This window comes from Melanerpes formicivorus, unplaced genomic scaffold, assembly GCF_026170545.1.
Source record: "Melanerpes formicivorus ecotype bairdi unplaced genomic scaffold, bMelFor1.0.p_v2 SCAF_24, whole genome shotgun sequence".
NCBI classification, from domain to species: Eukaryota; Metazoa; Chordata; class Aves; order Piciformes; family Picidae; genus Melanerpes; species Melanerpes formicivorus.
In genome coordinates, this window is record NW_027142376.1 from 9,491,065 (window position 1) to 9,505,425 (window position 14,361).

The window sequence follows — 14,361 nt, forward strand, 5'->3', positions numbered from 1 at the left end:
GTGAAGCCCTGAATATTTATGTATGGCATTTAAGATAGGAGATTAATTGAGTGTAGAGCTCATAAACCTAGGAATTTGATCTGATTTGAGCTGTGGAGTTTATGCAAGTTAGCATGTGTGACAGGGAGACCAGAGCCCTGTGGCAGCACAGTAACTTCCGTTTCCTGGAAGCATGCTTGATGGGGGGCATTGTAACTAAGCAGAACACCTGAGTGCCCTTGGAAACAGAACTTGAACAGGATTATTGTGCTCCTTTGGTGCCAAACTGAGTCTTCTGATCTTGTGTCTTCAGTTGTACACTTTCAAAGTGGTGGTGATGGAATTGCCTTGTGCTTTGCTGTAGTGCGGCTTCGCTCTCCTGCGTCAGAGAGCCCTGCAGTTGGAAGAGCTCACTCTGGGCAAGGATACACCAGATAATGCTCGAACTCTCAATGAACTTGGAGTCCTCTACTACCTGCAGAATAATCTTGAGTAAGTTGCATTACATGTGACACATCCACTGTGTGTTCTCATAGATCTAAATGGAAGCAAAGAATTGAGAACTAGCACTGAATGTGGAAATGTGATCAAATCCTCATTATAGTGCCACCCTAAGCTGCCTGCTTGGGAGTAGTGTCTGTCACACAGAATTTGTGTCTGTCAGGATGACAAACCACCTGGTTACAATGGATGCTGCCAGTAGCATGTGGGGATCAGCCATTGTTTGTGATAGTCTGTAGTGTGCTACTCTGGTGAGATCAAATACACCCCTTTGATAGGGAGGTGCATGAAGGGTGGCATTACAAAGAGCTTCTTCTACTTTGTTACTTCTCTGCTATGAGATTCTAGCTCATGACATCTATATACCCCATCCCAGTCACCCCACCTTTGGTATGAAAGGGGTCTGCTGAACCCTGTCATATGTTTTGAGTTTATGTTTTTTTAAGTTACTTGAAAAGTATTCTGAACATTTGCCTCACGTTCTACTCCTGCTCTATCTGTGGGAGTACATGACAGTGGGGTGTTCTGAAGAAGAAAGGGTTAATTGCATAGCTGAAGGTGTGGGTTGAAGTACACAAGTGTAATGCTTGCTGAAATCTGCTAGCCTGGTGTTTCAGCAGTTTACAGGGGGCTCCCAGTATGCACAGGAAGGTATTAGCTGACTCTCTGCATGCTGATGGTTAGCTGCCTCAGGCCTGCATCTGGGCTGTGTAAAGGAACTGAGCTGCCCTTTGGTTATGCTGAGGAGAGGCCATTACCAGAAGTCAGCACCTGTGCAGCTTCCAAGGCTGAGTTTGTTCTGTTCTGAACAGCTATTTGAGCCTGTGCAGATGTTTCCAGCTGTAAAGCACTGCTGAACAAATGTGTTCTGTAGGACAGCAGAGTTGTTCCTGAAGCGCTCCCTGGAAATGAGAGAGAGGGTCCTGGGGCCCGAGCACCCAGACTGTGCCCAGTCCTTGAACAACCTGGCAGCCCTGTACAATGAGAAGAAGTATTATGACAAGGCAGAGGAGCTCTATGAAAGAGCTTTAGACATCAGGAGGAGAGCACTGGCTTCAGATCACCCCTCCTTGGCTTACACTGTGAAGCACCTGGCAGTGCTCTACAAGAAGATGGTAAGCATGGGCCTGCTGCCTTTCTCTCCCCTGCAACTGACTGTAGCCCTCAGCCCAAAAGGAGTGAGGCACAGGAGTTCTGTCAGCTGCTGCTGTTCTACACACATGTGTAAAGATGTGGTTGAGTGGCCTTAAATCTGTTTCAGTAAGCTCAGCAGCTTCCTCAGAACACACTGAGCTTGAGGAGAAGCTGTTCAGGAGTGGTGTGCTGTGCTGTGTGCTCAGTGTTCACCACAGAGAATTTCTGGTTAGCTTAGAGCCAGTGTTCTGGCTGCATGGGAGTTCTCCACTGTTAATGAAAAAGAGAGGAGGCCTAGGTGAGGCACATCTGAGCTGGGGCTTGAATGTGCTCAGTGTTTGGGAAAACTAGGTCCTAAGAAAGACCGATGGTAAACACACAGAATAGAACCCCCTGTTCTGGAAGGGGTTCAATTTTATCCAAGTAAAGTAGTAGTAGTTACATCTCCAAGGCTTTTTGTTTCCAGTAGATTTCATTGCTGGCATTTGGACACAAGGCAGCTGAATCCTTTTTCCTGGTCCCTCTAGGGCAAGCTTGAGAAGGCTGTTCCCCTCTACGAGCTGGCGGTGGAAATTCGGCAGAAATCCTTTGGCCCCAAGCACCCCAGTGTAGCAACTGCTCTGGTAAATCTGGCTGTGCTCTACTGCCAGATGGTGAGTTTGATGTGTCTGGCACCTTTCTTACTCCTGTCTTAGGGGGGTTAGGATTTGTACTTAAAAGGTACTTTCTAGTCTGCAACTAATGCAAGATTCAAAGGTGATGCAACCAACTTACCAACTTGTTTGGGATCAGAACTACATGGATCTAATGCTGGGGACTTCTCTCCATGTCAAACATTGATCTTGGTTTTGAGTATTCTTTTCTGACCCTTCCCTCTTCTACTTGATGTGATGTTATAGTCAGAATTGGAATGAGAGTTACCGGCCACTCTCTTGGTTTTGTTTCCTGGGGTCTGTAAGTATTATTGGTTATGAGGTCTTGAGCAACCTAGACTAGTGGGAGGTGTAGTTCCAACCCCCCACATGGCAGGGGGGTTGGAACTACATGATCTTTAAGGTCCCTCCCAACCTAAATCATTCTGCAATTCTATGAACTTAGTGAATTCCTTGCTTGCCACCCACAAGGAGTGAGCTGTGTATTCTTTTTCCCTCTTTCTGCAATCGGCATTATCCGATTTTAAGCAGGGATTAAAGGTGCCTCAAGTGAAAATAACGAGCATTTGGAAACTCAAAACTTCCAGAACTGAGGTTTTCAAAACTGCCTAGGAAGTCTAAGTGGGAACTGCATTTGCAGGCAGAAGCCAATTGCTTTGACAATCTCAATATCATCCTCATCTGTCAACACTATCAAGAACTCCGAACAGCTTTCTGGTTAAATATGCAGGGTGGTGCATCTAGACCACATTAATACTCTGGTGGAAAAAAGGAGAGCAAATGTGATGCACATCTCTAACAAACAACTTTCTGCTCCCTAAAGAAAAAGCAGCTTGAAGCTTTGCCTCTGTATGAGCGTGCATTAAAGATTTATGAGGACAGCTTTGGACACATGCATCCTCGTGTGGGGGAAACTCTGAAGAACTTGGCAGTGCTAAGGTAAGGCTATCATGTGAGCCATGTAAAAGCTAATTACTGACAGATTACTGCCTGAAAGAAAGTACCCTGGAGCATTGATTGCACAGTGTGCATTTCAGTTTCAATGTATTGAGATTTGTTTCATTGGTTTTGACTTTGGTTTTTCCTCTCCTCCAAAGCTATGAAGGTGGAGACTTTGCAAAGGCAGCTGAGTTGTACAAGAGGGCTATGGAAATAAAAGAGGCAGAAACTCTGCTGATAGGTGGGAAAGCAGCTTCTCGGAACTCCTCGAGCGGAGATGCCTTCAGCTTGAAGAGCACACTGTCACCAAACATCTTCCTGGAACGTGGGCCAAGGTGACCATCACTGCTCACAGCAGAGGCATTGTGCAGCAGGCGTAAGCTTGTTAAGACAAATGGTCTCTCCCAGGCTAACAAACTGTTTTGGGGCTGACACCTGTCTTCAGTACTGACAGAGAAACAAATGGTTAAGCTGGAAATCCTTCCAGGGCAGCTTTTTGATGTGGAGCAAGTGGCTGTCACTCTGCACAGGTACACAGGGCAGGTACTAACTCAAGTTACAGCTGGTACCAAACCCTGCATTTGAGACCTCCCTTCCCAAGTGCCAGCACTACAAGTTCAATTGAGACAGCTGTGTATATTTCACAGGGCAGTTCTTTCTTCTGTGTTGTGATAGCATAGCTTAGAGGATTTGTGTGCCTTTGTTCCATCAACCCTTTCTGCCTTTTCAGAAGCTTTGGAAAGCTGTTTCTAAAGAAACAGTGATTTTGGAAAAGTCAAAGCAGGACGATTCCAGCTGCAGGCAAACTTACATTCAAGGGACTTGTGCACAAATCACTGGTCTCCTCAGGAAGCTGATACATCCAAAGAGATCATTTTGGACAGGTAAAGCTGTTGTCAGATTCAGTTGTGTTCAGCAAAATACTGTCAGTAAGGAACTGGAACAAGGTGACTGACCCAATGCCCTGCTGTTAACCCTTTAGCAGTATTTTCACATTTAATATTACTGAATCCTTTCAAATAGAGGAATGGTTGTTTTAGCTGGAAAAAACTAGCGATGCAAAATGGTTTGCCAGCAGTTGGCTTTGTTAGGTCATAACATGAAAGCCAAACATTTCCTGTTACACTTTACAGTTACAGATGCACTTGTACAAATGGCTATTTAATTAAAAACCTTGTAAAGCTGCTTTTTAATGCTGTTTATTTTTTAATCATTGAAACCATTGGCACATAGAGTCAGCTCAATGTGTTTTCTGATTACTTGCAATTTTTCCTCTATATACAAATTGAAAGGCTGAACACAGCATGAGGACAGCCTCTGAGCTGTTCTCACACAATGCTGCCTGTAACAGGCTCTGCCTCCTTGATTCTCTCATTTCCTGCTGAGTGTCTGGACTCTGCCACTGCTGGGAAACTGAAGTTTATAGCAGTGCAGTTCCCCATCCTAAAGAAGTGAACAGACAAAACCAGGTTGGCTCCTGCCTGCCCCTCTGACAGTTCCACTTAACCTGAAATGTAAAGATAAACTTCAGTGGAGGTTAAATAAAAATAATCTGGTCCTCTGATAGTCCAATGTCACTCAAACTCCCCCAAATCCTCTTCAGCACTTGTTTTGCTACATGTTTCTCATTTTGGCCATTAGTTCTTCTAGGCTTTCTTCAGCCTCTGCTGTCGTTTCCTCAGTTATCAAATTCTCTTCCTATTGGGAAGAAAAGAGTGGCAATAAAAAAAAAAACCACACATAAGCACTCCACACAACAAAACTTTATTGCTGTGATACCAAACCAAGTGCTTGACTGCAAGATTACACTCAAGCGACATAACCTGAACTTATTCTGGCTAGGATAATGTGCTGGCTGCAGCACACAGGTGTTGTGATCCCTGGGTGTGCTGACTGCTCTTTGACTACACAGAGCTCTCTGAATGCAATCATGGTAAAAATTCATGAGTTACCAAAACATCACCTGAGAAATTCCCATTGGCTGTCCTTCCCTACCCCTAACTGTAATCATTCTTGTTGCCTCAAACCCACAGCCCCACTGGCATCACACCTAGAGATGGATGTCCTACAACCACAAAGCAGAGGGCCCTGGCTGGAGGTACCTTGGGACAGGCTCACTGCGGTTGGTCAAGATGCAGTCTTAGCTGAGGTTTAAAGGCTCACCAAACTGGTGGGTATTGCAAGTTTAATCTACAATATATTGCAAAACTACATGGAGAAGAATCACCTCACCTTGTTTGGGATAGTGTAGGCTACAGTAATTCCTTCGGGAAGCTCTGGCATGGGACCAGACGCAGCCTTCAGCTCTTCCTCCGAAGTTTCTGATACCAATTCGATGCCTTTGCATTAGAAGTAATCAAGAATTCCATTAACAAATGGAAGAGAATGTTCTTTACTCCCTGTTATCACAGTAACAGGAAAACAGCAGCTGCCTGTCTGAAACAATTTAAAGACAGAAAGAGCTCCCACTGTCAGTGCCTCCATCCCAGTATCAATACAAAGCTATTTATAGTCTATGAAATGGTTCTGTGTAGGTAACTTAGGAGCCAAACCAGCAGCTCTCCTTTGGCTTCCCTGCCCATGTACATCCCACTCTAAGGACATTTATCCCAGCAGTAAGCTGACTATCATGTCATAAACACAAGATATACATCCATGCTGAAGTGGTTCTATCAAACATGCTGACTGTTTCTGAAGGCAACTCCTGCTAATTTAAAGCCCTCAAAAGAACATAAAACTCCATAGGCTGCCTTGGCACAGTGCTCATGGCAATGACAAAAGCCCTTTAGTAATGTATTTAAAAGGAACACATCTTTCCACATCCTTCACATCTTCAAACCATCTTCTGAGCAAGTTTCTTATTCTAAAACCCATCAAGTTGAGGTACCGTTCTTGTCAGAAGCTATGTAAAGGCAGCAGTAATTATGCAGTGTGAGGTACAAACCCCAGGAACCATAAGAAGTCCTTGTCCAACCCAAAACATACTGTAATTGAATCTGTCTTGGGAACATCCAGCCTCCAACTACTTACCCCAGTCATTGTCTTCATGGACTATTTCTTCTTCTTGGTCAATTACTTCTTGTTTTGGTCGAGCAGCTTCTTTTTGCTGAAGGAAAACCACCAAAGGTTCAAAACCATAATGTCTGCAATAGTCCCATTTCCAACAACAGCAAAGAAAGTCAGATCTGATATTCTCACATCTTTTGGTATTTAAGGTATGGAGTCACCATTTATAACTTTGTTAGACATTAAAAGGCAGAATACCTGAATGTTAGAGAATCCCCAAGCCATTAACACTCAAAAATATGACTGCCAGACAGGCTGACCCATCACTGCAGGAGGAAAAGTATTATATAGTATCATTCAGGGTTGGAAGGGACCACAAGGATCATCTAGTTCCAACCCCCCTGCCATGGGCAGGGACACCCCACACTAGATCAGGCTGGCCAGAGCCTCATCCAGCCTGGTCTTAAACACCTCCAGGGACGGGGCCTCGACCACCTCCCTGGACAACCCATTCCAGGGTTTCACCACTCTCATGGTGAAGAACCTCCTCCTCACATCCAGCCTGAATCTCCCCACCTCCAGCTTCATTCCATTCCCCCTAGTCCTATCACTACCTGAGATCCTGACAAGTCCCTCCCCAGCCTTCCTGTAGGCCCCCTTCAGATACTGGAAGGCCACAATTAGGTCACCTCGGAGCCTTCTCTTCTGCAGACTGAACAGCCCCAACTCCTTCAGTCTGTCCTCATAGGAGAGGTGCTCCAGCCCTCTGATCATCCTTGTGGCCCTTCTCTGGACACCTTCCAGAACCTCCACATCCCTCTTGTAATAGGGGCTCCAGAACTGGAGGCAGTACTCCAGGTGGGGTCTCAGCAGGGCTGAGTAGAGGGGGAGGATCACCTCCCTCGACCTGCTGGCCACACTTCTCCTGATGCAGCCCAGGATCTGATTGGCTTTGCGGGCTGCAAGTGCACACTGAGAGCTCATACTGAGCTTCTTGTCCACCAGCACCCCCAAGTCTCTCTCCTCAGGGCTGCTTTCCAGCCAGTCACTGCCCAGCCTGTATTTGTGCCTGGGATTGCCTCGACCCAGATGCAGGACCCTGCACTTGCTCTTATTGAACTTCATGAGGTTGGCTTGTGCCCACCTCTCCAGCCTGTCAAAGTCCCCTCTGGATGGCCTCCCTTCCCTCCAGCGTGTCTGCTGCACCACACAGCTTGGTGTCATCAGCAAACTTGCTGAGGGTGCACTCAGTGCCACTGTCCATGTCACCCATATACCCATTTTTGCAAACCATCTGCCTACCCTTTGCTTAAGGGAACTTGCAATTACTGCGTAATCAGACACACATGCAACCTTCTGAAACCAAGGCTGCAGCAGCAATGGCATTTTTTTCACTAGAGATCTGTAGCTTGCTTTTTTCTAAAGACTTTAAGAAAGATTTACAACAAAACCAAAAAAGCCAACCCCAAACATTTTTACCTTGTAATTTTCTTGCTGTTTCCTGCAGTTGTTGTCACTACATTGTGGATTTGGCTTCATAGACATAGTTGGAAAGAAATCCTGCATGGCGTTGTAACCAAGATAGTAGCTGACAGTGCCAAAATCTAACAGGTATCTAGAAACACAAACAGAAAGCAGGGCCTTATATACAGCTGCAAGCCTAGAAACTCAGGTGCTGGAGGAATTTTTCCTCAGTGGACTTTCAGAACACATTTTCACACTAGTGAAGTTGTAAAGAGTTACTCTAATCATCTTCAAGTAAGCTGTGGTCATCTGACAACAATATAACTGCATCAAGGTGCCTATGGTGCAGCTGCTTGGAACACTCAGGTGCCCTGTATTACGAAGGGAGAGTTTTCAACAGCCCATCAGAACCAGTTCAGCCATCTTTACTTCAGGGCCATATTGGCAAAGAAAAGAAAGATTTCATGAAGGTGCAATGTTTGCATTTTTCATTAAAGGAAACCCCTGTTGCTGTGCACTTTCACCCAGCCCACCTGTCTGCAGAGCTGAAATGGCACTGAGCTGTTTGCAGCCACCCCTCTAGACAGTATTTTTATTCTTTGGAACTAGAAGTCTTTGGGTAATTGACAAAAGCAAGCTAAGACTAAAAGCAGACTAAGATTGTATTCTCCAGGACCCTAGTGAAACACAGTGCATCATTTTGACATGGAGCACAAAGCTGCTCAGGTGTCCTCCTAGCTGATGAGTCCAGTCTTAGCTGCTCTTTCAGCAGGGGGTCATGTCACAGTACTTCTGGAAAATACTGAAGTACATTGTACTGCCACATCCCCATCTGAATTCACCTCAGGTTTTCATGGAACAAACACTGCAAGAAAAATGCAGATTTGTGCTTTCTCCATGTGCAACATTGCAAAGTCAGCACTGCAGCACTTTCCTGTGTGTAATTTAATGATGTCAAACGGGAGCACATTTAAATGTAGAACCAAAAAACCATGTTGTGTGTGTATGCAGTAAGATAAATTCTTAGGAAAACTCTGAAGGCTTTTCCTTACTCCTGAAAATTTCTATTAACAGCGGCTCCAAAGCAAGCCCACCATGAGCCAAGCCTTGTGCAACAGGCAACAGGCCACAAACATGTAACAACATATAAATCAGACCCATCATTAGGAAACGTTCCTTTAGGTTTCTTTCTCTTGTGGTGCTGTACATGGAGAAGCAAGGAGGCGGTCACTTACTTGAGCACGTTCTGTACCAGAATCCCTGCCACGACCCCCATGGTTGTAGGCAGACTGGCTGCACAAACTCCCTCTCGCTTTAACGTCTTCTCGTCGATGTTCGCTGCAACTACAAGTGGAGGAGCACACTAAGGCGGAAACAAAGAAACGCAGTTTAAAAGAAGCAGTTAAAAAGAGCACATCACACTGAATTTTAAGCTACACCATCAGTGTGCCAGGAGTGTTCAGCAGCCAGTTAGCTCCAGACTCCCCTTTGAAGGGCACGCAATGGAGCCGAGCAGTGCGTACCGCGAAGCAGGCTGTCCCACCAGGGACTATCAGCTGGATGTGCCCCGACACTGCGTTTTCACTCACTCCAGACTCCATCCAGGTTTGTCCCAGTTCATTGCAGGCCTTACAAACACAGAAACACACACATCAGCACTGCAGAAGTTCAATGAAAAGAACAAGACCAAACAATGTAAACAGAGTGATTAAATACCTTGGCCTTCCTGCTTTCAGACACAAAGGCTGTGCTCAGGAAGAGCAACATGAGAAGGCGGAACAGAAATTGTTTATCCAAGGACAAATTAAAGCTATCCTCATGATGCCAGCCCTTTGTGCTTTCCTCAGATGTTGGAACAAACTCAGGCTTTAGTTACCAAAGCAGTACAGAATCTAATTGCACAAAGCACTTCTACAGGCACAGATACAGCATATCTGTGGACCTTCAGTGCACGCTGTGGGTTGGATTTGCTGAGGGTAACAGAAAAGAGGCATTTGACACATAGCCTAAAATGGCTGCTGCTATAGAGAAAACAGCTTGCTCAGGTACACAGCCTGAAGAAACTGTTAGTATGCACAAAGTCCTGTGAAGTACACAACTGGCTTCAGTCTTCAAAAAAAGTTTGTAAGACCTAAGATAGCAGGCTTAGAGAAAAGCTTTATAGAAACAAGATCACCTGAAGAGACAGAGAGTGACAGGAGTGACACTGCACTCCTTTTCTCACCATTAGCTGCTACTGACTTCAACATTCCACCCTTTGATTTACACATGTAGGATATGATTTATAAGGAGTGGGTAAAAGCTCAGATTCTGTTCCCTTAAGTCAAGGAGGGAATTTCTGAGAGGGCTCTTTTTAAGCTCCTGCCTCTTCTCTATGCCCCACAATCCCTAACATCAATAAAGGGGAGAAGTGCCTTCCACAGGCCGATGCTTTCCATGGCCTTACCGTGTTAATAGCCATGCGAGCTTCAAAGTTGTCCACGCAGCTGAGCACAAGATCCACAGGCTTCCCCTCCTCCAGGGCACCCTTACTGAAAGAAGAGGCACAGGTTGGCATGACATTGCCAGCAGAACAGAATGCCAATGTGGCAGTCAGCTTGCTGTGTTAGAGTGCAGGAGCACACAGGAAGTCTGTGTCTTCTAACAACGCTTGTGCAAATGCACAACAGAACACAAGTGGCACTGCAGAGTTACAGGAGAAACAACAGCATACTGCAGCTGGGATTCAAATGCCTGGGCACCTGGATTCAAGAGGTTTTGCATGGCATGCACTCACAGTACAAAGCACTGCAGAACTGTGTCTTTGTACAACAACACTGCAAATGGGAAAAGCTATTCCAGAACTTCTCTGTGACATCTGCTGGCAACTGTTGTCCTTCTTCATCTTACAAAGCACACCTGAAACTGCTCCACAGCAGTCCAAATAGGATCTGATCTATGTTATACATAGGGAAAAGCCTGCAAGACCTGCAACTTTGGTTAGAAATCTGAAGACACTAATATGAAATATAAGTGTGAAACAGCAAAAATAAATGCCAACCCCAGAGAACAGCTCTAGGCAGGAATGCCTTCACATGTACACATTGCCCACGGGCTTTTGATTAGAAGTTATCAAAGTGAAAAACAACCCAATAATAACAATGTAAAGCTGTGTTTGGAGCCACACAGCAGCAGAAGTCAGTCACTGTATGCTCTGAGAGATTTTACCTTATTCTATCCATGAAGTGTTCAAAGTTGTCCAGTGTTGTGATGTTGTAGTTATGTACTTCAAACTGAACATCAGGGTTAATATTCCTTATGGAAGAAATAATTTCAGTCAGTATTAAACACAGTAACTTCTATTCTACTATTTGACTTCACAGGTACTGCTACAATCTTATGCTTCCTGTCTGAAGTCTGGAATATACCCAACTGGGAATACCCAACAGTACAGATGAATAGCCAACTGTACAGATCAGGTAAGTAAAGCCCTACAACATACTGCTGTGGCACAGTGTACACTGATCTTGTGAGCTAGGTTAGCAACACTTGCAAAGCACACTCACATTAAAGCTTTGGCCAGTACAAAAATCTCCTTCAGTATAAACCATTCCCACTACTCTTCCATGCTCTGATTTCCAAATTAGATCATGCTACTTTGCAAGTGATGCTACTTTGCAGCATCCTAGGTAATTACATTTTCATCCCCACTTCTCTAAGTTATACCTCAGAGTATGCTCTGCTGCTTGCACTTTGCTTAATCCAGCTTGGTGAGGTTGGAAGAACAGTCTGTTCATGTTTGCCAGTTCCACTTTGTCATAATCAAACAGAAGCAGCTACAATGAAGATTGTATTAACAGATGTGAATCTCCAAAGACTCTGCAGCCAGAGCACCACAAGGCAATGTAAACATCAAAACTCATTCTAAACCCAACAACATCCCCAGCAAACATCCCTCCCTGCTGTCCCATTTGGTTCACATACAGAAGTACCAACATGATATGGATGTGACAGATGAATTCCGACGGCCATTCACCAGGCACTGATTCCTTAGGCAAGAAAACCACTTAATAAATAGCACTCTCTTCAGTTCATAACCTAAGACTGTTCCACAGAGCATCTCCATGAACACTGTCATTTTGTGATCACATTCCTGCTTGCTGTAAGGGCATCAACCAGAGATGTGCAATTGCTTTCCCTTGCCTTGCATGTAGACCTTCAAACACAATTCACTTATACCTACACAATATACAGGCACAATGGTTACTGTAAGTCTTGAATCAACTGTCCAGTGCCCTTTTCTGTGCCTAAGGTGCTGGTCTTCAAGAGATACTCCTTCAGAGAAAGGGTGAGCAGACTTTGCCATCAAGATTTACATCACCTCTGTATTAAGAAATTTCTTAAAGTTCTGAGAGAAAATGGAAATAGAAAGCATCTAAGCCATTCCCCAGATTCCTCCTTTGAAGAAAAATCCTGTCTGTGAACTCTGGCAGCTCTTGTTATCTGTACATACATCAGATTATTTGTAACTGCTGCTGAATTTTCAGCTCTGACACACGAGGAACTAACATTTGTGATGAAAACATCTGTTTGACATCTACCACTTCTCAATTTTGTATCAACTTGATCCGTAATACCAGACTTGATGTTCTATGCAAGTTACCCCCCCTTCTTCATTTGGTTTTCCTTTTGCAGTCATGAAGGTTAGCTAGATGGGCTCTCATATGACAGCAGAGAGAAGACCAGCATCCAAGAAAGAATCATCCATCTGACACAGCATTAAGCCCTAAGTAAATCCATTTTGTGGTGTGTACACAAGTACTGTTCTTGAGTGCTTTCCTCACTGTACTTTTTCTTTCAGGCAAAATCAAGGGAGTGAAAAGGAATCTAACTCTATGAAGAAGACTGGCCCACCTACTGTAAAGAGGCAGAAGAAAACTCTCATTACCTTACCAATGCCACACCTTGTCAACATCTCAGCAGTCACGCTGCCAACTCCACCTACACCTACCACCGCAACTGTGAAGGTACGGATTTTCTGCAGGAAGAAATAAACCAGCAGTGTATCAGAAGTGTCCTCCCAGGGACCACACACCAGGCTGGCTCAATGCAGGCAGAATCCTACCTCGTAGTCTTTGACAATTCCCATCCTTTTTAAGGCCATCAAGCGACTAGGAAGAAAAACAGCAATGTTATACACAAAATGCTCTCTACCTTCTAACAGCAAATTTGCTTTGTGGGTATTTACAATCGCTTTTGCTTTACAAATAGCCAAGCACCAAACTCGAGCCTGCTGTTCTCACTGCAGCTGTGACTGCCAGCTAGATACAGTCTCAATAAGACAGCAGATGTTTTCCTACTAGCAACCACAGCAGAGTACTAACCCTGCAAAAACTCCTGTACTTATTCAGATGGGTTGAGGAACATCAATGAAATGAGGAGGGACCCACAGCTCTCAGCTATTTTGTAAATGAAGCCCTGATTTACACAATGAAAGCCTACACATTTTTCTTTACCCAACCATATGGCAGCAGGCTGCCACCATTTTCTGATCCTGTTGGTTTGATCAATTTCAGTGTGACATTAGAACACAAAAATTACAGAATATCAGGTTGTGAGAGTAAATGGAAGAATTTTAAAGTAATGTTTTATCCTGCTATTGCATTGGTTTTTTTCAGGGAAAGTATCATTTAAAGTAAGGTATCAACTTGTACTAATGCAATTCATCCTGGGAAAAAAACCCAAAGCATCATACTTCTGCAACCTCTGAACATTTCAAAGGGTCCCAGATGTCCAAGACTTCTGCACGCTTAAACTCGACAATAGGTAAGTCAGAGGAGTAAGACTGAATATAATACCAACACCTGCCCCATTTATTATCAACTTTGATGAAAAACTCAGTTTCCCCTTTGAAAATCTCAGAGCACCTCTCTTCCCCTCCCCACTGCCCACCTGCCTTCAGCATTGCCATGACACCTACCCAGCCCCATTCCACCTCGGCACACCTTCTCCCCTTTACCCAGGGCCACTCCTCCCACCCACGGCCTGAGACCCCATGGCCCTGCTTCTTCAGAGCACCAGAACCGGTTGCCCAGAGAGGTTCTGGAGTACCCTTCTCTACAGATCTTCAAAATCCGCCTGGACGCGATTCTGGACAACCGACTGCAGAGCCTACTTTAGCAGGGAGGCAGGCCTAGAAGATCTCCAGAGGTCCCTCCCAAGCCCTGCCATTCTGGGATTCCGTTATTCCCCACCCTCTATACCCTGAGTCGCCTCTGGCATTCTCCCCACAAGACAGTCTCTGTAAGGCGCCCGCCCCCCCGCCGCACCTGTAGGGGTTGGTGTCCGTCACCTCCGGACTCATGGTCTCGATGCGGGCCCGCGGCGCCGCCCGGCCGCTCCTCTCCCGGGCCAGCTCCTCCTCCAGCTCCCGCACCCGCCGCTCCAGCCGCTCCAGCCGGCCCGGCTCCGCCATGACAGCGCCGCAGCGACACGTCTGCCGCCCGAACCAGCTTCCGGGAGCGCCGGGGAGCGCCGTCCCCGGCTCGCCCCGACGCTGCACGGAGCGTTCCGTTCGCCACGGGACCTCCCGCCACCCGACGGCGGGCAGCGTTACGCCTCTGGGATGGCTGAGAGCGAGCGTCGGCCGAGGCGGCAGCTACCTCCCAGGAGATGCTTTCCTCCAGGACAAGCCCCTGGCTCCGAG

General features: G+C 45.7%; 2 protein-coding genes across 5 annotated transcripts in view; one reads left to right on the forward strand and one right to left on the reverse strand.

Moving 5' to 3' along the window:
- NPHP3 (nephrocystin 3) overlaps positions 1-4,394 on the forward strand; it is a 23,073-nt gene extending 18,679 nt beyond the window's left edge. The window contains exons 23-27 of one of the 3 annotated variants that reach the window (XM_068152849.1): positions 344-471; positions 1,355-1,595; positions 2,142-2,267; positions 3,091-3,206; positions 3,365-4,394. In XM_068152849.1, the coding sequence (XP_068008950.1) occupies positions 344-471; positions 1,355-1,595; positions 2,142-2,267; positions 3,091-3,206; positions 3,365-3,545 (792 nt within the window). In that variant the 3' untranslated portion in view covers positions 3,546-4,394. Of the gene's footprint in view, positions 1-343; positions 472-1,354; positions 1,596-2,141; positions 2,268-3,090; positions 3,207-3,364 lie in introns of those variants that run through there. The other 2 variants (XM_068152850.1, XR_010989057.1) reach the window with 2 other exon arrangements.
- UBA5 (ubiquitin like modifier activating enzyme 5) lies at positions 4,393-14,158 on the reverse strand. 2 transcript variants are annotated; one of them, XM_068152857.1, is made up of 12 exons: positions 13,985-14,158; positions 12,781-12,826; positions 12,604-12,693; positions 11,382-11,491; positions 10,884-10,970; positions 10,123-10,207; positions 9,200-9,304; positions 8,912-9,039; positions 7,692-7,827; positions 6,237-6,312; positions 5,439-5,545; positions 4,393-4,904 (listed from the first exon to the last, which is right to left on the reverse strand). In XM_068152857.1, exons 1-12 carry the CDS (start codon positions 14,128-14,130, stop codon positions 4,821-4,823), a joined length of 1,200 nt encoding a protein of 399 aa, XP_068008958.1. In that variant the 5' UTR covers positions 14,131-14,158; the 3' UTR covers positions 4,393-4,820. The 2 variants fall into 2 exon arrangements, with proteins under 2 accessions (XP_068008958.1, XP_068008959.1); XM_068152858.1 differs by lacking the exons at positions 4,393-4,904; positions 5,439-5,545 and adding an exon at positions 5,562-5,642.
- Positions 14,159-14,361: the final 203 nt, after the last annotated feature.